Source organism: Mercenaria mercenaria, chromosome 3 (genome assembly GCF_021730395.1).
Source record: "Mercenaria mercenaria strain notata chromosome 3, MADL_Memer_1, whole genome shotgun sequence".
Taxonomy (NCBI): domain Eukaryota; kingdom Metazoa; phylum Mollusca; class Bivalvia; order Venerida; family Veneridae; genus Mercenaria; species Mercenaria mercenaria.
Genome location: NC_069363.1, coordinates 52,671,745 through 52,695,386, shown reverse-complemented (window position 1 = coordinate 52,695,386; position 23,642 = coordinate 52,671,745). Strand labels below are relative to the sequence as shown.

General features: G+C 35.0%; 1 protein-coding gene across 1 annotated transcript; it reads left to right on the top strand.

Moving 5' to 3' along the window:
* Positions 1-296: 296 nt before the first annotated feature.
* LOC123524789 (uncharacterized) lies at positions 297-23,642 on the top strand. The gene is made up of 9 exons (XM_053539704.1): positions 297-336; positions 1,197-1,750; positions 2,989-3,162; positions 4,557-4,673; positions 4,929-4,968; positions 7,006-7,083; positions 9,942-10,376; positions 10,920-11,037; positions 22,748-23,642. The coding sequence occupies exons 1-9, from the start codon at positions 297-299 to the stop codon at positions 23,640-23,642; spliced, it is 2,451 nt and encodes an 816-aa protein (XP_053395679.1).

Sequence of the window (23,642 nt, the reverse complement as noted above, 5' to 3'; positions counted from 1 at the left end):
ATGCAATGAGAGACAGTATGGGTACACCACAACCTAAGCCATGGGTAAGAGCCTCCGTGATATTTCATATTGCAATAGTACAATTAAGAAATAATTTATAGCAAAACCATGTTTTAACACTTTAAACACAATGGGCTGTTATAAGTTGAGCATAATAAGTTCACGAGGGCATAGCCCAAGTGAAATTATTTCGTACCATGTATAACCGCCGGAGAGTATAAATAGTGTTCAAACATGGTTTTGCTATAAATTATTTCAATTCTAATATGTCTTTTATTGTAAAATTTAGATCAAATATGATAGAACTGTTTCTTCTTGTATGTATCACGCCAAATGGTAGGTCGTCATGCTCCTTTGTTTATACACGCCAGGACAGGAAATGGTATTACATTTTGCAGAATAGTTCCGTAAGAGTGCAAATGATGTCGAATTATTCTGCACAGTGAATAATCAACTCAGTGTGTATGTAAATTAATCAAGACACACTTTGTGCTGTGTGACATTTGTTTTTAAATATTTTTAAGTAAAATATTTGATAAAATTTGAAAGCGCTACTTCTTGATGTATACATGGCGCTAAATGTCACGTCGACATGACATCAAGATAGGTACATTATAAATCCTCAGTGCAGTTACCAGATTTAATGTTTATTGGATCATTGATTTCAACTCATTTAAATTTGAAGATTGAATACCGCTTAAGCCGGTGCTAGGGTGTGTGGACAGGGTTGCATTTTCCATTACTGCTCATGAACAGACTCAATCAAACCGAGTCTGCAATTTTCACTTTTTTCCTTGTTCTCGATGCTTCCGAGGGATCTGCTTTTCAGATTATATTTCCACCATTGTGTTTTCGACATTTATCTTCGTAGTTTCGTAATTTCGAGATATGCGGTTCAGAAATAAAACATGTCGATGGTTCATGGCAAATGGAACTACGTACTTTTGTCACTTGTCCATGCAAATTAAAACGTTTTGTATAAAAAAAAATCAAATTTCATACAAGATGAACTGGTACACAGGGATTTCCAACAAGTATGTCTACAAAATTTAACTGATTCGAAATGTCTTGAAAATTAAGTGTGCATACAAAAAAGCGTAGTTATAGTTTCTTCGATTTTTAAATGATAGGTAAAGAATTATGAGCACTTTTCCGGGCATTTATTGAACACCCTTCGTACATATTTTGTGTTTCAGGTAACCTCAATCTTTTACACAGGAAACAATTGTTGGAAAATCAGTACAAAAACTGGTTAAGAAGTACACTTGGACTAAAATACTTGAAAGTTGGTTTAGAGGGATTTACAGATACTGCCGTAAAAGCTCATCACAATGAAATTCTGGGCAAAGTTCCTCCTGCTGGAATGATATGCACAAACTGTACCTCAGAAACACTCCTCCCTTCGCATAAAAAGGAGCTTTGTCACCAACAACATGTATGCTTTTGTTCGAATAAATCACGTAACAGAAAGTTATGTCCTAATGCCGAATTCTGCAGTAAGTTTTATGATCAAATACTTTGGAATCACCAGTTCTTTGATCCAATGCTAATTAACACAGATATACAAAAATGGAGCAGTGATCCTTGGAGTGTTGCTACATGTTATATCAACACTGCTGGCTACAGTGGCCGATCGTCTGCGAAACAGATTGACTGTGCGGGAGTGCTGAGTTTGTTCATTAACAACTGCTTCTTCGAGAGAAGTCTAGATGAAACAGATTTAAATGATAAAACAGATCTATTTAAGAAGGTAAATATAACTTTAGAATAAAAAGTTGACTGTAACTCCAAACATATCCTATAATACCGTGTTTTACATTGATTTATTTTCAAAAGTGCAACTGGTCCGAACTAGTCCAGTAAGCATGTGACATCTTATACAAACTTATAGGATATCAGGATGAACTAGTCTAACTTGAGGTATAGTGCAGCATTTAATGATTAATAATGATTATGAATTTTGCTGCATATTAAATTGGTATGAAATTGGGGAAAAAAACGGGGTAATGAATTTTTAATATTAACTTGTCTTAAACCGAGCCTAATGCAACATTTATTGAGTCATAATCATTATGAATGTTGCTCAATATTAAATTGGTATGACATTGGAAAAAAAAACAGTGTAATGAATTTTTAATATTAACTTGTAAACCGAGTCTGCAAAATTTTCGTTTTTGTCGTGTTGATCGACCTGTGGAGTTTCCACTATTCTATTATAGAGAAAACGTGCAGCATTTGGATTTTTCACTTGAATGTTATTAGTTTGTAAAATGCTTTTTCTGAGTCCTATTTGTCTTTATATTTATATTATTAATTTTTACATTTTACGGTAGTTCCTTTAAAAGTGATAAGTTCTATTTTTTGAATGTTCTATTAGAGATTTATTTCAAAACCCATGACATAGAAGTAGATCTCGTTTAGAAATATACATTCTCTCCTTCTATTATGAAAAACGCAGTACCCCCTCCAAAACACACAATAACAGAGCATATAAAATTATAAAATTATTACGTATGATTACAATATAACTTCGATTGAACAGACATTATGGTATTTCAACAAGTTTTAAAACTGAATGTAGCTTCTAAACCTATTCATTTCCAATATGTCTTGATTGCGAAACCGAGGTAAGCTAAGGAAGGTCATGATAAATTTACAGTCTTACTTTACTAGTTAATTTCGGATAAACACAAAATTATTAAAGCACATCTTCAAAAATATACGATATATCACATTATTCCTTAAGCAAATTATGTCTTAGCAAGTTTATACTTGTGCTAAAATAAAACTATTTTGGTATTAAGATAGGCAAATCAGATGTTAAATATACCTTCGGTGAACACCTAATGTATTAAGGTCTCAGTGAACATAACTTAGTGTAAATAGTCTGTTGTTTACACTACAAAATACCATATCTTATCAGTGAACAAAGACTGAATAATCATCTTTTATATCGGTTCATATCTTTTCGAAATAATACTGTTACAGGCGAAGGATGCACGCAATGAAATTCTTCATAATGCGAACTTTGAGCTATCTGAAAGTCAACTTTATGGTTATATCGACCTATTCAAAAGCGTTCTGGAGATCAAAAACAGACAGGACGGGTCGTGTTTTTTCAACCAACCTGGTGTTCAAGAAGCCATTTACAGTTTGAATAAGGTACCGGTAGTTATATCACTGTCTGATAAACAAAAAGGTCATTGTAAAGGTTGTCAAGAAAGCAAATTTCTCGCCTCGGTAGCCTAGTGGTAGAGCGTCCGCTTCGAGTGCGGGAGGTCGTGGGTTCGATCCCCGGCCGCGTCATACTAAAGACGTAAACAAATAGAACTAGCAGCTTCCTCGCTTGGCGCTCAGCATTAAAGGGGATAGTGCACGACTGGTAAGCCCGGTGTCAGTATAATGTGACTGGGTGGGGTATCATGCCACGTGTCTACGGCGTGATATTCAAGTGAGGCAGCACTATAAAGTTGGGCATTGTGCTGACTGCTACAAATAGACACCGTCGTTTATATGACTGAAAAATTGTTGAAAAAGACGTTAAACCCGAACACACACACTAACATTTACAGTATTGATAACTGGGTAATCCTTTAAAAAGTTAAAGGTTTTACAAATGAGTATTAGGTCCTCTACTAAGAATGCGATGGTTTGAATTCAACAAAATGATCTCCTAGTCCTGTTCTTTTTTACACAAACGGTCCGTCTAAGAAGAGATGAGTCAGATAATTTGTATATACCTATTTCTGTGCGCACGTTAATAGAGCGTTGGCATAAACGTTGCCTGATGTTGGGGGTAAATAAAGGCAACCGGGAATGGACATTGAACTAAACAGACTCCAACGGACGCAGTTTATTTTATTCACCAGAAAGTAATATATCGGTCACTAAATGGCTACTGAAAAATTAAGTAAATTTTCTTGGGAGAAATGCTATATCAAAACACTTAGCTATGCGATATAATTTCAGTGTTGTTTTATGTACTGGTACCTTTTCGCTGTAGCAGGTGCTAGGGGCGTGTGAAGTGTTTCACATTTAATTACCTCTCATTTGACTCAATAAACTATATCTGCTATTATTTTTACTTGGTTGTACTCTTTTTCCCAAAAATGTTCTTACAGATTTTATAAACTTTTATCACCTGTAGTCTAAAAATTCTCTCCCTATACCTATACTCTGGGTTATCATATTTTCAGATGCTTTGGGACCATGGAGTCCATTCAATATCATTGTAATAGCTACTAGTATCCCCTTAAGACGGTGCTATGTGACATGTGAGGTGTTGCACGTTCCATTACCTCTCATGAACAGACCGACTCTGCTATTCGTTGTTTTGTTGCATTCCGTGCTTCTAAAGGATTTTTACAGATTTCATTAATTATTCTTATGACCCTCTTGTTTGACAGTTGTATTTTCGTAAATGAATGGTTATTTATTTATACGAACTGATATAAGCTATTATTTGAACTAAGCCGGAATTCTTAGATATGCGAGTGAGAGATATCGAGTTTAAAGCATTGCTTTATACAGATGTGGTACTGTTTATCTACACACAGTTGCAGGAACACCAGATTGATATACACATTTCTGAAGATCTTCGTAGGCATATTGAAGACCTGCAAGAGCACGCTCAGAGTGAATTAGCGGAAAAGATTGACGAAGCTAAGAAACAGGTTTACATAAGTATAAAAATACGTAATGCAATCATTTAAATGAGATCACTTATAAAATAGTTTTGGATTACAGTTTAATCTCAAGTTTATCCACTTGTTTCAAAGCAAGTTAGTAATTGTTTTATACTTAGGTAGAGACGCCGAGCATATTGACCAAAATCCTTACAGTTAATGATAGAAAATATAATCGATAGGATCTATAGATACTTAGTCTTCTCTACTCTGTTCAATTAGACTATAGTCCTTTACTTTCAGAATCACATTAAAGTTCAGCAGTTAGAGGAACAACTGAAACGTATGTATGTTTAAACTTTTTAGTCATACAACTATTACGGCCCGTTGACCTTGCTTGATAATGTTTGTTTGCTATCACGTCAATGACCTGAAATTGACCCTACCATATTGACATCAGTTCTGTTATAAATTCCATTTCATTTTAGAGTCTAGATACTGTAGTATTTTTTTTCTAAATATATTATCTAGTCTCAACTATAAAATGTAGTTATTTCCGTAACACTTACTGTCTCTATTCCTATTGAACAAACCCGGTGGTCTAGTGGTAACACGCTTGACTGTCAGTCCAGAGGTCCGGAGTTCGAATGCAGGTCCATGCACTGGAAATTTCTGAGATGCTCTTGAGTGTTTCCCACCTAACTAAGAGGTCTATACTGGTTTTTCCCAGAAAAGACGTCTTTGCGTGTATCTGTGCTATACACCGGGCACTTTAAAGAACCAGACTGTCTATTTGCAAAGAGCTAGGCTAAGTAAACCGGACAGGCCTTTTTCTAAAACGGTTCTCTCTCTCTCTCTCTCTCTCTCCCTCTCTCTCTCTCTCTCTCTATCTCTCTCTGATCGTGGGGGTGGGGGCTTTACCTCACTCTGTCCCTCTGGTCAGATCGCTCTGTGTCCGTACTAGTAGAGGATGAATTTTGCGCCCTGTGTGGCTGCGTTTGTGCTATGTAAAGCGCCGTTGAACGTGTTTATCTTGAAAAGGGTGCTATATAAATCTGGTATAATATAATAATACTATACAATAAAGTCATGTGTAGGGTATATCATAACATCATAACGTTTACAAGGATCGATTCTTGGAAGTTTAAATATACATAAGACATATTGTTGTTGTGTATTCCTGATTTAGGCCTAAATTGCTTGATCTCACTTTAAATCAAACTTCATAGGATGATTGCCTGCGGTGAGTAGATGACCGCTTTTTGTCAGAGGTCAGTAGGGATGGCATCGGGACTGAAAACGATTTCCGCTCTATGAGTTAAGATCGCTATAGTCTTCAGTCGTCGGACTTTATTGGGTGAATGCCTGTTGTTAGCAAATGATATATATATATTCTCAATAAGTTGTCTATGATCAATATGTGACACCTATTGCTTCAAGAGTCAGTAAATGAAGGGCCAAGGTCAAGGTCATAATCAGCTTTAGACTGAAAACTAGTTAAGATTGCTTTTAGATTAGTCTACACTGATCAAACTTCACAGTATGATTGTCTGCGGCTTGTAGATCACCCCAATTGTAATCTCCGAACATCTAGTTAAGATTGCTTTTAGATTAGTCTACACTGATCAAACTTCACAGTATGATTGTCTGCGGCTTGTAGATCACCCCAATTGTAATCTCCGGACATGACTGAAAAGTGTTTCCACACAGTAACTTAAATCCGTTTGCCTTCAAACTTGAAAGGATGATTACTTGTCTCTATTATGTTTTGGAACAGTGGGTCCAACGTCAGGGTCAAAATGACCTTGAGACTAAAAACAGTTTTTGCTCAATTACTAAGGAATGTTTCAGTATTCAGTTCTCAAATTTCATAGAACCTTTGCGGACAGTAGATGCTCCCTATTGTTTCGGGGGATCAGTAGGTCAAATGGTAAAGTCGCTGTGACCTCAAGACTAAAAATGGTTTCCACTCAGTAACTTTGGAGCATTTCGATTTATTATCTTCAAATTTGATACGACAATGGCCTGTCTTTCTTGATTCGAGAGACGGTAGTACAGAGGTCTAGGTCATAGTTACTCTGCGACTAAAAAGAGTTTCAGCTCAAACATTAAAGAAGGCTTTGGCATACAGTCCACAACCTTCATGGAATGATAACATATGGTCAGAGTATGGTCCTCCTATTGTTTTGTGGGTCTGTAGTTATAGTGATGTCCGGAACGAAAATGGGACAGTCCATGATTACACATAAAAATGCCTATTGTTTTTTAAAAAGTGTTACAAATTTGTATTTGTAATTAAATTGCAGATTATGTTCACAACACAGCAGTCTGATAAACTATGCAGGTTTACATTTAAAGTAACACATAAAATATGTTTCAGATAAAGAGAAAGAGCTTCAACTAATGCATGCTTTCCGATCAACACACATGAAAAGTACAGAATCAAAAGACCATAAAGGTAATTTTAATTATTTAAGAGGCGTGTCATATGCACATCTTTTTGTGCGTTTTAATGCTTACACATTAGGATGTAGCGTAAAGGAAAATATCTGTGTTAATACAAAAAAGAAAATCAAATTATATGTCCATTCAATAACTTTAACTTGACTTGATGTCTATTGAAAGCTAACAGAACCTTCAAATTTGGGACTGAATTTTGGGGAAGACTTCAGTGTCAAGGTCACCATCATACAATTATAGGAAATATCTTTACACTCACAAGAGAACAACGTCAATATATTGTGAGCTATATATTGCAGTATATATATATAATGGAACCAAGGCCACTATTACAAAATAGAAGGCAATAGTTTCAGCATAGTGTAACCTTTCTTTGGGTTGATGCTTTTAATTTAAACTAGCTCTAGTAGTAGCTTATAGACAAATAAAGGTTTTGATTGCATATGTGCCAATTAGGTCCAGCCGAAGGACAGTATAGCTTGATTATTATGAATACTGTGGTATACCTATTGAGGCGTAGTGGTCTAAGGCGTTTGTCGTATATTTTTGTAGAAAATTCGGAGGGCAGCGGACGGGTAGCGATTCTAACACAAGTCAGGGATTTTTGGTAATAAATTAGAAACATTTAAAAAACGAATAGCCAATATCATGGTCACAATTGCTAAAATGGATTTGTACGCTGGTATCATCAGAAACGTGGTTTCCGGGTGATAATTTTGTTAGCGTTTAGATATTGAAATGAACTTTGGCTTATAGGTAGCTTACAATAAGACCATGTTTCGGATTGCGTAAGGAGCCAGTGTGGAGAAAAGGCAAGGTCACTGTTAGGGGATATATAGGTTAGCACCACCAGAATTAGTAAATAGTTATGCATGTAAAAGATATTTATGTGTCAAACAAAAAACAACAAATGCTGCAGTGCTTGATGATTGTGGGAGGTTTCCAATGTTCATAAATTCTGCAAAACGGGTCGTCAGGTACTGGTGTAAAATTCTTAGAATGGGACAGAATAGGTTGGTAAAACATGTTATCTAAACTTTAATGCTTAGACAATAGCGGTCAAACAAACTGGTGTACGGGTTTAAGAAATAAGTAATGGGTTTGGGTATATTTTGTACAACCAGTGGGTAAACAATGAAGATGTTTTTATTAAAGCTTTTTTACAAAAATTGACAGACCAATATTTGCAGGAATGGAATTCAATAATTTACGTTAGTCCCAAACTATCTGTGTACCGTCAGTTCAAGAATACTTTTGAACACGAAAAATACTTAAAGGTTTTAATGATTAGAAAATTCAGAAACGCAACTGCAAAATTACGTCTTTCTTCACATAGTCTTGAAATAGAAAGAGGTAGGTATTATAGTACACTCAGAGAGCAAAAAATATGTAAACTTTGTAATAATGCAGTTGAAAATGAGTTCCATTTTGTATTAGTATGCCAAAAACTGTCTACACTAAGAGCAAGGTATTTCGCTAAGAAATATTATGACAAACCTAACATTCATAAATTTAATATTTTAATAAGTTCTAACTCGGAAAATGTTATTCAAAACATAGCAACATATGCTTATTATGCATTTAAGACAAGGAGTGAATTGTTACATGATACTAGTACTATGTGACATTAATATTATCATCAGTCCAGTAGATATAGACGTTAGTAAAATAGTATTTATCGAATCAAATGTGAACTCATAAACAAGTATTTATTGTGACTACAGAGTGAATAATACAAATTTATGTTAGTATTCGTCATAGTGTGATAAGTACATGCATTTGTATGAATAATTATATGTAGGAACCATATGTACATGTTACCGCAAGATTTAAAATATTGCTTTTATGTTTAACAACTGAATCTAAATATAGCAAGAGATTACGCACATACATGTATAGGTTCTGCATAGTTATACTCATATAACATGTGATTGTATTTAAGGGTACCAAAGAAGCTTTAGTAACATTATACTATAATTGTATGTATGTATTGTATATATGTTGTACACAATAAGTACTTTGATTTCACTTTGGTTCCAGTCATTGTCCTTGTGATATATCATGTGCAAATAACTGTTTATATGGGCCGGAGGCAAACATCAATAAAATCATTGTCATTGTTATTGAAAATAGAAAAAAAAGAACTATTTTCGCTTGAACTGATGTATTGATTTTATTTTGCTGGGATTAGCAATGGTTTCCGGTTTATAACTTTAGTATGGATTGCTATTCTGTCACCGAACTTAGTGTATAACATGCTGATATTAAGAAACAGCTCTGGATTTGATTTGGGATTGCTGTAACTAAAAAATAAAATATTATTTCCGCTCAATAGGGAATGAGATATTGCGACTGGACTTGGTATGTAGTTAACTTTAGTGGACAGAATGTTTGGGAATTTTGGTGTTTACTTGAGTCAAGGTCATTGAAAGGTCAAGATCACTGATGTTAAAAAGACAAATGGTTCTCATGGAATGACTGCGCCTCTTGTCTCTGCATTTGCTCCTCCCCTAAACCAAAAAATAAAAAAATGTCTAACTTATAATATTTTATACCAATATATTTTCACAATTGTAATTTATTCACTTTCTGAAGATAATAAAGCCAAATTCCAAGACATTATGTTACTGCTAACAGTCGTGTCCAATGCTTTGACGACATTTATGCATCTTTTACGAATATTACTCTAATCCTTTTCATATACACGATGTACTAATTGAATATATGACGGTCATTTGGAAACATTGAACGTAATCGAGCAAAGTTATAGCAAACTCTGTTTACGAGAGGTATAGAAAAATTGTTTTTCCGAAGACTGTTTTATGTTAACGCGTTGTATATGAACGATTATTTTAGTGCCATTCCAACTCGAGTTACACATAAGAGCTATTGGATCATCAGGAGAGACAATTGCAGAAGGGAGACATTGCATTTACGACAGCATGAAGAATTTTGTTGCAAACTACAGTCAAGACAAACCTGCTGCGCCTATGACTTCTTCTGATAAATCTGCTGATCAATCGGTTCGCCGTATTCTTGGATACATAACCAACATTAAAGGCTGTAAGATAATAAAGGAGGTGATAGAAACAGAGAATTCTGCCTACATTAAAATCCACTGCTTTACTTGTGATGCTATTGACCAGTTTCTCAAGTATATCAATGGAAACGAGCTACAGAAAGAAACAGATGAGTTACGAAAATGTCTAAAGATAAAGAATGAGATAGAAGCACATGATGTAATAGCAAGTTGCTCATCAGAATGTATAGAGAATACAAGAAAGCGTCTGCGTAAGTAAAATGTATATTTACTTTGATTGATCAGATGATAACAGAAATCAATTCTACTGTACTTAGATGGATTTAATTGTTCTTTCACTATTTCATCTAAGTCATCCTTCAATATTTCTAGCGTTTTACTATCGAAACCTTGCTGATGTTTTATCAATATTTTAAGTACTACGGATTTCCTTAGATTTAAACATCTCTGGCGTGAAAAGGTTTTGGTTTGCTAGTATTGCCAAAAGGTATTTCATTCACAAATTCACAGTGACTGTCTAAACAGAAACAGCCTGGATGCCACTATAAAATGCTTGCTATTTTTGTAAACGAATCGAAATATGCCTTATCTAATATGATTGGACATTACACAAATATCAATAACATGTCAACGGAATAGATTGTATGCATTCAAGGGAAAAAAAACAACCATATTGTTGTGACTGTGCATTAAGGTTAAAATGTATGCTTTCTCCGGAAATAATGGTATTTTATTATTATATCAATCAAAATAAGAAGTAAATCGTCCATTGATCCTGTACAATTACTTTACAGATAACCGTGGCCTTACGACCGACTTCATTTGTGATATCCATCAGGGTACGCAGTGCACGTGGTATTGTTCTGACCATGACAAGTTTTTCTGCTCAACATGTAAGGATTCAAAACATAGGTAACCATTTACTTTGACATAAATATTATTTATCAAAATGTAGTCTGAATTAGGTGAAAATTATATATTGTTTTCGGTTATTCCCCGCCCCCGCCCCCCCCCCCCCCCCCCACCTATGTAGTCGTGCCGGGAAGCAGAATATATCCAAGCGGCAGGATGTAAGGAGTCTACCGATTGGTCACGCCTACCTGCACAAGGTATTTTGTCCGCGAAGGATTTTATATATTAGACTGTAAGTCTTGCATTCATATCCTTTCCTGTTTATCGTGTTCAAACTATTTTGTATGTATTTAAGCGTGTACATGTATTAATGGTAATTAGTAAGTTTCAAGTAAGACATTGAATAAATGTATCTGGTAGTGTTGATGATTTGTGCGGCATGTTTATGAATATTTAAATAATGTTGACCGTTTCAAGGAACAACTGCATGGTAAATAAAAATTGCATCGAAATCTTAAAGTCATAACCTGTGAAAACAATACATTTAGTATTCGTGTCATGTTTTAATGCATGAACAGCGTCGGATATTCAACGAGCCCGCTTTACCAAAGTATCTGTACCACTTCCAGAATACAGGGATAATACTATAAGATTCTTTCACTGGTTGTAGGTGCAGATGGGAATATCCGGCCTCGGGGGTAACTGTTTAGGCGATAACGAGGCTCCCCGCCGAGTTACCGCCTAAACAGTTACCCGAGAGCCGGATATTTACATCTGCACCTATAACCAGTGAAAGAATCTTTTTCTTGCATACCGATTTAAAGAAATAATAATAAAAATAAAATCAATCGAGCGTCTTTCTTTTTAGAACTATTTCTTATGGCAGTGTATTTAAACAAAGCACGGGAAACCATCGTCCGTAAACAGGAATGACGTCATGACGTTTCAAAACAAATAACAGTGTTTAGTTCCAGTTTTGTTTTATCAGTTGCAGCATAACGTTATGAATTTTCGATAAAATAACGTAATTTGAATCGAGAAATATACTATCAGAAACCAATAGGAACTGTCAAGGTATTGAAATTTTATTCCGTTTTTAAAATAAAATATAAATTATTACATAAATCTTCTACATATATATATAGTTCGTAATACGTCATTTGAAGCAAGAGAGTCATCTTACACCCCGGGGTGTAAGATGGGGTTTTCCAGCACCGGAAATCCCCATCTGGTATGCAAGAAACGTTTTTGTCTATCAACGTCTGCAGCAGCCCGCGGGATATAATGATGACCTCGGTAAAAATATCTTGGTACTAGTAGTTTAAAGGTAGGTTCATTAAATATTCGGACAGCGGTTGTAATTTTTTAGAAAAGTAGGTACATTGATTAGTTGGGCAGTGGTGCAGATACTATGGCAAACTAGGTCGGAAACGTGCAGATGCTTATGTAGGTTGAATATTCCGGAAGCGGCGCTGATACATCAGTAAAGTAGGTCCGCTAAATATTCCGTAAGCGGTTCAGATACTTTGGAAAAAATAGGGCCATTAAATATTCCAGAAGCGTCGCTGACACTTTGGTAATGTAAGTCCGTTGAATATTCCGGAAGTGGTGCAGATACTCTGAAAAAGTAGATCCTTACAGTTTTCCGGCAGCGATGCAGATACATCCGTAAAGTAGGACTGTTGAATATTCCGGAAACGATGCAGATACTTTGGTTAAGTAGGTCCGTTGAATATTCCTTCGGCGGTGCAGCTACTCTGGTAAGAGAAGGTCCATTGAAAATTACGGAAGCGTTGCAGACATTTCAAATGGTAAAATACGTTCGTTGAATATTACGAAAGCGAGATATTTTGATAATATAGGTCCGTTGAATATTCTAACAGAGCGCAAATACTAGACCCGTTGAATACTGTGAAAGCTTTGTAGGAACATGTACTTTAGCAAAGTGCGCGAAAACTGCGCAGATACTTCGGTAATGTAGACCCTTCGAATATTCTGGCAGAGGAGCAGATATATAAGTAATAGGCCTAGCGCTGGAAGGTGAAACCCTCCCCCTCTCTAGGGATTTTTGTAGACCCCATTATTTTTGAAGCCCCTTGTATGTAGATCGAATTTCTGAATTCTACCATCTGGCAAGCGGGTTCTCTTTGAGTTACAGCCAGTTATTTACGTTACCTTAACAATTATTTAATAAATGATAAAACTGGGGAATGTGGTGATTTATATGGTAAAAACAACCAAAATTATTAGCAAATGGGTAGTTAGATGCAAAATATGCTGTTGTCAGTGTTCCGACTTAGTTTTGTTCTCTAAATCAATCAATTCATTTTGTAATTTACGTTACCATTCTGTTTTATAAAAATACTCATGTCAATTAATTCAATGGGTTTAATTGTCAGAAGATATCAAATATGTCTAAAGTATAGTATTTTCAGATTCAGATTACATTACTATTTAAGAATTTATCGTTCAACAGTTTTAAGTACGTTACCATTATTATATACGTTACTAAAATTCACAATTTATTATTTTCATTTCTCAGTCAATAGATTGTTTATGTAATCCTTATAATGATGTTCAAACTTAGATAATGCGAGTACCTTATCAGGTTCGAACTAGTTTGATATAAAAATGCATATAGCCCAGCACTGACATTGTAACCTACGTTACGATACGTTACTGAATATGTATTTTAGTATTTAAAAAATCTACACGCTTACAACTGCTTATCTGTTTTCAAACCAAATACATTTACATAAATCAAATTTGAGAAACAATTAAGTTGCGGGGTTCAGTCACCTAAGTCATCATAATCACTGTCTGTTTCGTATATGGTGTCAGTTATATTGGTCATCTCTACTTCTTCATAGTCATCATCAGAGTCATATGTTGCTGATGTGTCACAAATAATTTCAGCTAGTTCTTGTAGTACTATATTATCGGAACACCAGTCATATTTCAACAAATTTTCTGATCAAAATTTCTATCCACTTTCATCTACTTTTGGTATAATTGGCTAAATTGATAGTTCACACGTGTTATGTGCATTCTAAGTGACAATTGGCACAGTGGAAATAGACTCATGTCCATACCATTACGTGTACTCTGGACATTGCCAGCACGTACCTGATTATTTGCAAGAAACATGTCATATATAAGTTTGTTGATGTTATTGTATTCTTCAATCCATAGATTGCACAGACAACATTTTCGATGCTGTTGAAAAGGTCATCAGATCAGTGATGTGTATGCACTACTTCTGCTAATGTTGCAACATACATCTGGTTTTTCTCTACTAATTTGACTGGTGTTACTAGTACTCTCCTGTGCGAGCACCGGTTATGTCAACCAGTCAGATAATGTATTGCAGGCAAAATTGAGCAGATTCTTTGTCCTTTGCTTATAAAGATGTTGTGAGCATTCAAATAGCGTCTTTTATTGCCTGTTCCAGTGTAAAAAAAACAACAGTATTTTGTGTTTTTGAAGATATCACCAATAACACAAACGTCTATCTGGGGATCTAACTTTGATTTAGCTTGAACTTTGTTCCCATCTTCACTTGTGAGTAAATAACACTTTTTACCATTAACAAAATACAGTTGTCTTCTCTTCATCTTTGGTGCATAGGAATCACATTTTCATTGATCGAAATTTAGATTGATCACTGTGTTTTGTTTTCACTATTTGACATAAAGGATTTTCAGTCACGAGGACTGTAAGTGTCAGTTACAAAATCGACACGAGCTGTCTTAGGTAGTTGACTGAACACAGCTTCGGCCACGTCTTGGAATATTGCAGGGATAGTTACTAAGTTTTGCAGTAGGGCCTTACTGTCAATCAACAAAACAATGTCATCTTTTTGGACGGCTGCAGCCTTTACATAGTGAAGTAGTTTTTACTTGTCTGTTTGCATTGGCATTCCATTCGCAGTAGTTATAACGGCCAGGTGACAGGTCCTAGAGGAAAAGAAAGTGTCATTTTTAGATCTATGTTATGCTGAACAGCCAATATACGTTTCGTTCTGCTCTTATCTGTAGTATTTTGTTTTGAGAATTGGTTACTTTCCTTTTTACTTTTGGAAAATGTTTTAAGTTTTCTTCTCTTAATGGGGTCTTGGAAAGGAGCTGATTCTTCAATCAATCTTCCTTTGATAATCCATCCATTGTCTGTTCACCAATTTCAGTTGCCTTAAGGTCATTAGCGACTTCTGCTTTCGCAAGAATACCAGGCGACACACATAAAATTTCATCTTTGTTGTTTTCTTTTTTTCAGCCTGGAATGGTTTTTTTTAAGGATTCTATGCCATCATAACCCTGTTAGCTTCCTCTTCACTCATGAGCAGGTTATACTTCCTTGTGGTTGGACATGTCTTCTCTATATATGTCTGCATTCTGAAGTGTTGCTTCAACATACCTTGTACCGCCTCGGTAGCCTAGTGGTAGAGCGTCCGCTTCGAGTGCGGGAGGTCGTGGGTTCGATCCCCGGCCGCGTCATACCAAAGAAAAAAAATGGTACTAGCAGCTTCCTCGCTTGGCGCTCTGCATTAAGGGGACTAGGACTGGTCAGCCCGGTGTCAGTATAATGTGACTGGGTGGGGTATCATGCCTAGTGTCTACGGCGTGATATTCCAATGAGGCACCACTATAAAGTTGGGCATTGTGCTCACTGCTACAAGTAGACACCGTCGTTTATATGACTGAAAAATTGTTGAAAAAACGTTAAACCCGAACAAACACACACTCAACATACCTTGTTCTGTAATGACGAGTCATGCACCAGTGGAAATATGCAGCATAATTCCTACTGAAAAACCAAGTATGCCAACCTCAGACTTTGCATGTCTGTCTGCTCTGTAGTAATATCTACAGCATTTCTCAAATGCTGTTACAGAAGTCCCAGATACACTTAAATCATTACTTCGGAGTAGCTCTTTTGCACCTGGGTCAATATTCGTCAATGTCAACAGGTAAACGAGGAGGTAGCGAGCAAACTTACTGTTGTCAAATGCGTAGAAACAAAGAGCACAGTTTGTACAGAGATGCTATATGTAAATCAAGAGCATTTATCTTTGTTGCTTTGATGAGCAGCAATATCATGTGAATTAGGTCTACATGCATTGACTAAAATTTAGCAGTTTGGCCACTTTCACCCTTAAGCTTTCTGATTTCTGATTTGAACTGCTCGAGCCTGTTGAAATACTCTTTAAAGTCAGGAGAGTTATTATTTCAAACACCTTTTCTTTGCATAGACTTTCAGTCCGTTTCTTTAATATTAGTGTCTTCTGAAATGCTTTCCTTGCGGGGTTCTGTCTCTTCGAACTTGCATAGAAGCAAACACTCAAGAGCTTCCATTACAGTCCTGTGTTCATTTAGTGTATGGTTGTAGCGTTTACCTAGTAATACTTTATCAAATGAACCACTAAAACAAATTCCAGATTCTATTACAAGTTTTGCAAGACCATTGCCCTTCATTAATTTTCCTACAGGCTCAAATATAGAGCAGATTGTGTGAAAAACGCCCATTCTAACAATTGTGTTACCAAATCCATCTCTAGACTGCAGAACAAAAGAATATGCCTTCATAGCAACAATCGAGTCACATGTCACTATAGTATATTTCTGAGCAACTTCATTACTTGCATCTACTGGCGTTTTTAGCTCACCTGAGCAAAAAGTGCTCAGGGTGAGGTATTGTGATCGCTCACCGTCCGGCGTCCGTCCGTCCGTCCGTCCGTCCACACTTTCCTTTAAACAACATCTCCTCCTAAACCAACAGGCCAATTTTGATGAAACTTCATAGGGATGTTCCTTGGATGGCCCCCTTTCAAAATTGTTCAAAGAATTGAATTCCATGCAGAACACTGGTTGCCATGGCAACCGAAAGGAAAAACTTTAAAAATCTTCTTCTCAAAAAGCAGAAGACATAGAGCTTAGATATTTGGTGTGAAGCATTGCCTAGTAGACCTCTACCAAGTTTGTTCAAATCATGACCCCGGGGTCAAAATTGACCCGCCCCAGGGGTCACTTGATTTTACATAGGAAAAGCTTAAAAAATCTTCTTCTCAAAAATCAGAAGCCTTAGAGCTTAGATATTTGACATGTAGCATTGCCTAGTGGACCTCTACTAAAATTGTTCAAATCATGACCCCGGGGACAAAATTGACCCCGCCCCAGGGGTCACTTGATTTTACATAGGAAAATCTTCAAAAAATTTCTAAAAATAAACCAGAAGGCCTAGAGCTTAGATATTTCACATATAGCATTGCCTAGTGGACCTCTACAAAATTTGTTCAAATCATGACCCCCGGGGTCAAAATTGACCCCGCCCCAGGGGTCACTTGATTTTACATAGGAAAATATTTAAAAAATCTTCTTCTCAAAAACCAGAAGCCCTAGAGCTTAGATATTTGACATGTAGCATTGCCTAGTGGACCTCTACTAAAGTTGTTCAAATTATGACCCGGGGGTCAAAATTGACCCCGCCCTAGGGGTCACTTGACTTTTCATAGGAAAATCTTCAAAAGTTTTCTAAAAATAAACCAGAAGGCCTAGAGCTTAGATATTTCACATGTAGCATTACCTAGTGGACCTCTACAAAATTTGTTCATATCATGACCCCCTGGGTCAAAATTGACTCGGCCCCAGGGGTCACTTGATTTTACATAGGAAAATCTTCAAAAATTTTCTAAAAATAAACTAGAAGGCCTAGAGACTAGATATTTGACATGTAGCATTGCCTAGTGGACCTCTACAAAATTTGTTCAAACCTTGTCCCCCGGGATCAAAATTGACTCCGCCCTAGGGGTCACTTGATTTTACATAGGAAAATCTTTAAAAAAAATTCTAAAAATAAACCAGAAGGCCTAGATCTTAGATATTTGACATGTAGCATTGCCTATTAGACTTTTACAAAGTTTATTCAAATCATGACCCATTGGGTCAAATTGACCCTGCCCCATGGGGTTACTTGATTGTACATAGAAAAATCTTCAAAATTTTCTAAAAATAAACCAGAAGAGCTTAGATATTTGACATGTAGCATTGCCTAGTGGACCTCTACAAAAAGTTTTCAAATCTTGTTTTTAAAGTTACTTAAAGAAAATTTCATCTATATTTTCTCATAATTCTTTTGATTGATTTCTTTTATGATCTTTTGACCTTGAAGACTTGTCCTTAAGTTCAATGATAACAGGTGAGCGATATAGGGCCATCATGGCCCTCTTGTTAACATATGCTGGACTGTAGCATTATGATCACGGATTGATTAATTCGAAGGTGCCATCTATATATATGAAGCAAGTTTGCGCACTCACTCTCTGAAAATCAGTTTACACATTTGTAATTAATTAATTAATTAATTTATTCATTTATTTATTTCATTTTGATAATTCTTTTCATTTCATTTCATTTTCATTTCATTTTCAACTCAATGAAATCAGTTTCATTTCACATGAAAAATGACTTTTTGTTAATCTTGATGGTGAATTCAGTTTGAAGAAAATTAAATATAATTTATCTACTTAGTAATTTTTGTTACATAGATTTATAATGTGTGATATATTTATGTTTTAGATTTATAATATACATATTTATGAAATTTGTACATGTTACATATCTGTTTATACAAAATATTTTACCACATTCCAAATACTTTTCGACTTTTTTTTAAATAATAATTATTATAAATTTGAAACTCATATTGTCAACATTATATTATTTTATCTTCTTTACTATACATTACCGCTTACGTTTTTTAATAATTAGAAATATTTTACAACCAATATAATTATGTCAAGCTCGTATCTGTTATAACCACAACCTCTTTTTAGAGCACTTTTGACATAGACACTTCTAATAAAATATAAAATCACATAGTTATATTTTCTATTTTCATTAAAATATTTGGTAACATACATTTGATAACGTAAAGCACATGCCTGTAAGTGGCAATTTTACCTGCAAAATATAAATCTGTATATTCTGTCTTTATATATTGATATATTGTGTAGCTAGTAAACCATTTATGGCTAACTGTAGTGTCAGTCAGTATTTTCTAGAAATTATTAATGGTAACGTATAATGTGTGCTGTAACGTAAAAAGAACCCGACTGCCAGGTGGCAGAATTTCTGGAACGATAGCTCATATTATATGCTTTAAGAAAATCATAGCGTAGAAATATCCCTAGAGGGGGGTATTGGGGTTATTGTCAGCTCAAGGTCTATAAAGTAGACCTGTTGAATATTCGTGAAGTGGTGCAGATTCTTTGGTTAATGTAGATGCATTTAATATTCCAGAAGTGGCGCAGATACATTAGTAAAGTTAAGAGCAGACGTGGTGGCTTTGTGTTTAAAATACTGGTAAATCCACAGCAACACATGTACAAGTATCACTCAAAGAGTAAATGACGAATCACAATACTAGCACATTCCTGCAGTTAGTTTCTAATGAAGTTTCCCTCTAGGAGTACAAAATTTTGATAAAATAGTAATGAATATAAACGAACACGCCAAAGCTTATACAATAATAGAAAAAGAGTTAATGATATAAACGATATAATACGAAATACTATAATATTGTGATATAGAAATTTATAAGCATGTAATCGAAATAAGAAGTTTATATCCAAATCTTTGATAATCTCAAATATTGATGAGAAAGGTGTGAAAACAAATGAAATACATGCAATACAAAGTTATATTAATAGAAAAGGAAGAAAAATATATCAATTGACATATGATTTTGATATCTACACAAATGAGAATATTAAATATATTATAATAGAAACGTAGCAAATATATATTCTGTTTTTTTGATAACAGGTTTACTGTTTAACCGAAATTTAATATGCTGCAATTAATTTCCTGTTGAAGGATGACGGTTTTGGATACAAAGGTACAAATTCGCTGGATGTGCCTTCGCGGTCTACACGAATACAGCCCATATCAGTTAAATGCTATTTCCCCCCGACTAGTATAGGTCATTTTCACACCAGATAATAGCATTATGAAAAGACATGTCTGTGAATGTACATGTTTCCAAGTCTGTGTCTAAATTGTTGAAAGAAATGAATGTTAAAGAAGGTATGTCCTGACGTTTACCTTCGTAATATCAGCGTGCGTTTTTATTACAGGTCTCAGTCATGTGACTATGGTGTTCTTGCATTACGGTTACACCATTTTTGGTATTTTTGATTTCCTATAGAGAAAACTTCATAACTAAGGTAGTATCGCAAAAAATGCTGATAAAAAGACGATATATGCTATTTTATGTAGAAAGTGATAGCGGATTTTTTTAGCCCATTGTAAGCTTTATACTGACACCTCATATTCTCTTCAGAAGACCGCTGATAATTCGACACGGTGATATTCTTAACTGATTTAACTAGATACCTAAAATCAGTAAAGGCTAAATCTGTTACATCATTGCACAAATCAAGTATTTCAAGAAAAATGGCGAAAGAGGAAGCGTATGGAAAACATTTTTATGTGTAACAAGTTAAATCGTTAGTTTTAGTCTTCATTACTCACTCAGTACACAGATGTCGGAGTTACAAATGCAATAATTTGTTTTCTTTGCAAACGGTTCATTTTTATATTATTTGTATTGTTAACCACCGAGAGTAAAGTATTTTTAAAACGTGTTAAAATGCATAACACTCTTGCCATTACATCATCAAACATGTGTTTCCGACGGGCAATCAGTAAAATATTAGATTTTTTTTCAGACATAACATTACATTTACTCTTTTATTGCAAAAAGAATTGTATAGATATTGAAATTTGCAACTTTTAATATGTAATGCTATACCTCACATAAATGCTCAATGCAAATTCCCAATTTATATAGTTACTAATAACTTTATTAATGTATAATATCTGTCAGGGATTTAAAATCTCGAGTGCCAAACCTCTGTTTCAGCTTTCTGCGCATATGACATTTAATTTATCATTTAGTTAATATTATATGCCAAACATCGCTGTGTTGGCTTTCTGCTCATGCTATATTAATTGTTATTTCTCCCGTTAGACAATATGATAATTTCGCATTGAGTGAAAGACTGCAAAGACAGAAGCTGACTTAGTTTAGTAGGCACTTATTTACATTGAGCGTTCGTCTAATGGCAGACATGATTATCACAAAGAGAGAAGGGACAATTTCTTAAATCAAATTCATCACAGTTTCTGAGTATGATCTCCAGTCATTAAAATTTACTAATGTTATTTCGTTATTTCATTGGTGTTAATATTTACTTTTTTATTGATCATGATAATAAATCATTGAACTCATTTTGTAAATGTCATCCAATAATGTTTAGACCCATTTTTCGTGCCTGCTTAGCGGGAAAGTGGACATTTGTCCGAGCAAGCGCAAGGGTTTTCCTAGGAAAAAACCTTGTCTAAACTAGCATGCACTTAGGTGACATCACATAGTTCTGGCACTATTATGACGTCATAACCTACAGACACATTTATCACATATTTGACGTCGTGGGAGTGAATTAAAGCCATAATTTTGAATTACAATAGTGTAATAAAGCTTCGACGTTGACGTCGTTCAAACAATAGAAAACGTTGTTCGAATTGACATAGTCTGTAAAGAAAGAAGAACTGTTTATGTTTCAGTAGGAAAATAGGAGACGTTGGTGAAATTGACTTGGTCTATATTAGGTAATGAAATAAGAAATTTTGATGTTTCAGTAGGAACAATTAACCTGTGATAAAAAAATAAATAATATTTTTGAGTCTTTCCACATTGAACTTCACATTTTATCATTTTATTCAACTCGTTTGATTAATTCAGTATTACAATACAGTCATGTAATATACTCTTTATTTAACAAATAATCAAGGCCTTCGAGTGGTTTATCGTCTGATTTACCACGGTTCAGAGTTCAGATGCGTAGGAATTGAACCACGAGGGCGTTAGCCCGAGTGGTTAAATACTGAAGCATCTGAACGATGAACCGTGGTAAATTAGACGATAAATCACAAGAAGGCCTTGATTGTTTTCATTCTGACATGCTCATTGATATATTTTAATAAATATTATGCTGGGCTTCCTTTACGCGAGGAGTAATGTATCGGACGTCATGCGGCAATTTTACGTAATAATTGACGTCATAATGCTCTCGCGCGTCAACCGTTGTTTATCGCAGAATATACAGAGCTTGATTTTCTTCTTTGTTTAACTGGAAATCAAATCGAGCCATGTTAGAATTTTACTTTCTATGTTTTCGGTATAATAAATGTTAATCCTCGGGCTTACGCCTCGGTCGATATTCATATATCTCGAAGTTAATATACTTCATGTCACCCTCTCAGGAATACAACATTTATATAATATCTTAAGATCTCTATTATAATAATTACCCTTAAAACTATTTAGGATGTTCATATTATCTAAACTAGATTATCACGACTCAAAGTATATGGAAAAGAAGACATGCATTTGTAGGAAATAAAAACAATTACATCAATATGTAGTGTATTTTTAAACGAACTACTTCACATGCTTAATGACTTTCGAGCAGTTTATGTATTATTTAAGTGGGACAAGTATACATTCCATACTAATAATGTGTTGCAAATTAGACAACATTTACACATCTGAAAATGTCTAAAGATTTTATAATGCTTTTTAGTATAAGTATTTAAAATAAATGTCTTTATTAATGAATTAAAATGTGTATATGTATTATAATATGTGCAGGACTATTGTTTATATTTGACAATTGCATATTTACCTAACCTCGTTCTTATTATACTTCCAGATCATGTGTTGGAATAAAACAAGTCGTATCAGAAAGGTCTTACGAGAAACAGAATCAAAGTCTTGTCGTTAAGCGTAAGATAGGAAAGTATAATGTACAGATAAAGAATCTTTTCATGAACAGAGACGACAATGATAAAGGTTATTGTAGAATATACAGTATCTGTAGCCTTCCTGATGGTAACATTCTTCTTGTTGATTTTGGTAACGATAGGCTGAAGAAACTTGACAGTTCGTACAACGTCGTCAGTCACTGTGATTTTCACGATGTGTCCTCTGTAATGACTGCCATGTGTTATATAGGTGACGATAGAACTGTTGTATGCGATTCGACTGACAGAATTCGGTATGTGAATGTATCCGGTAAGCTGAAGCTTGAGCATACTGTACAGCTTTACCACAGATGTAACGGTCTGGCTTGTCATGGTGATACACTCTATGTCAGAGGTGATGGCACAATATATACCTATAGCAGAGACTTTCTAGAGAAACATGTACTTTACAACATAAACGATTATTCAGCGTATTCCATCCATATTGCTGTCAGTGATGACGGTGAACGTATTTATATTCCAACTGGTAATGGCGGTCTTGTAACAATAGATAACAAAGGAAACCATCTATTCACTTTGAACCGCGGCCCACGGTATGAAGCAGATGATGTATGTATTGTTGGTGATGGTACTATGCTTATATTAGACAATAAAGGAGGTGTGTATCAGGTTGATTATAATGGTAAACAAGTACTGGGAACAGTTGTTGTTCAGTCAGAGAGTCTTCGTGCATCGTTGTGCTTTGATAGACAACGATGTAGACTAATCCTACCGCAATACAGAGAAAACTATATATCAGTCTTTCAGCTACAGCATCACAACAATGATACAAATATAAATTAA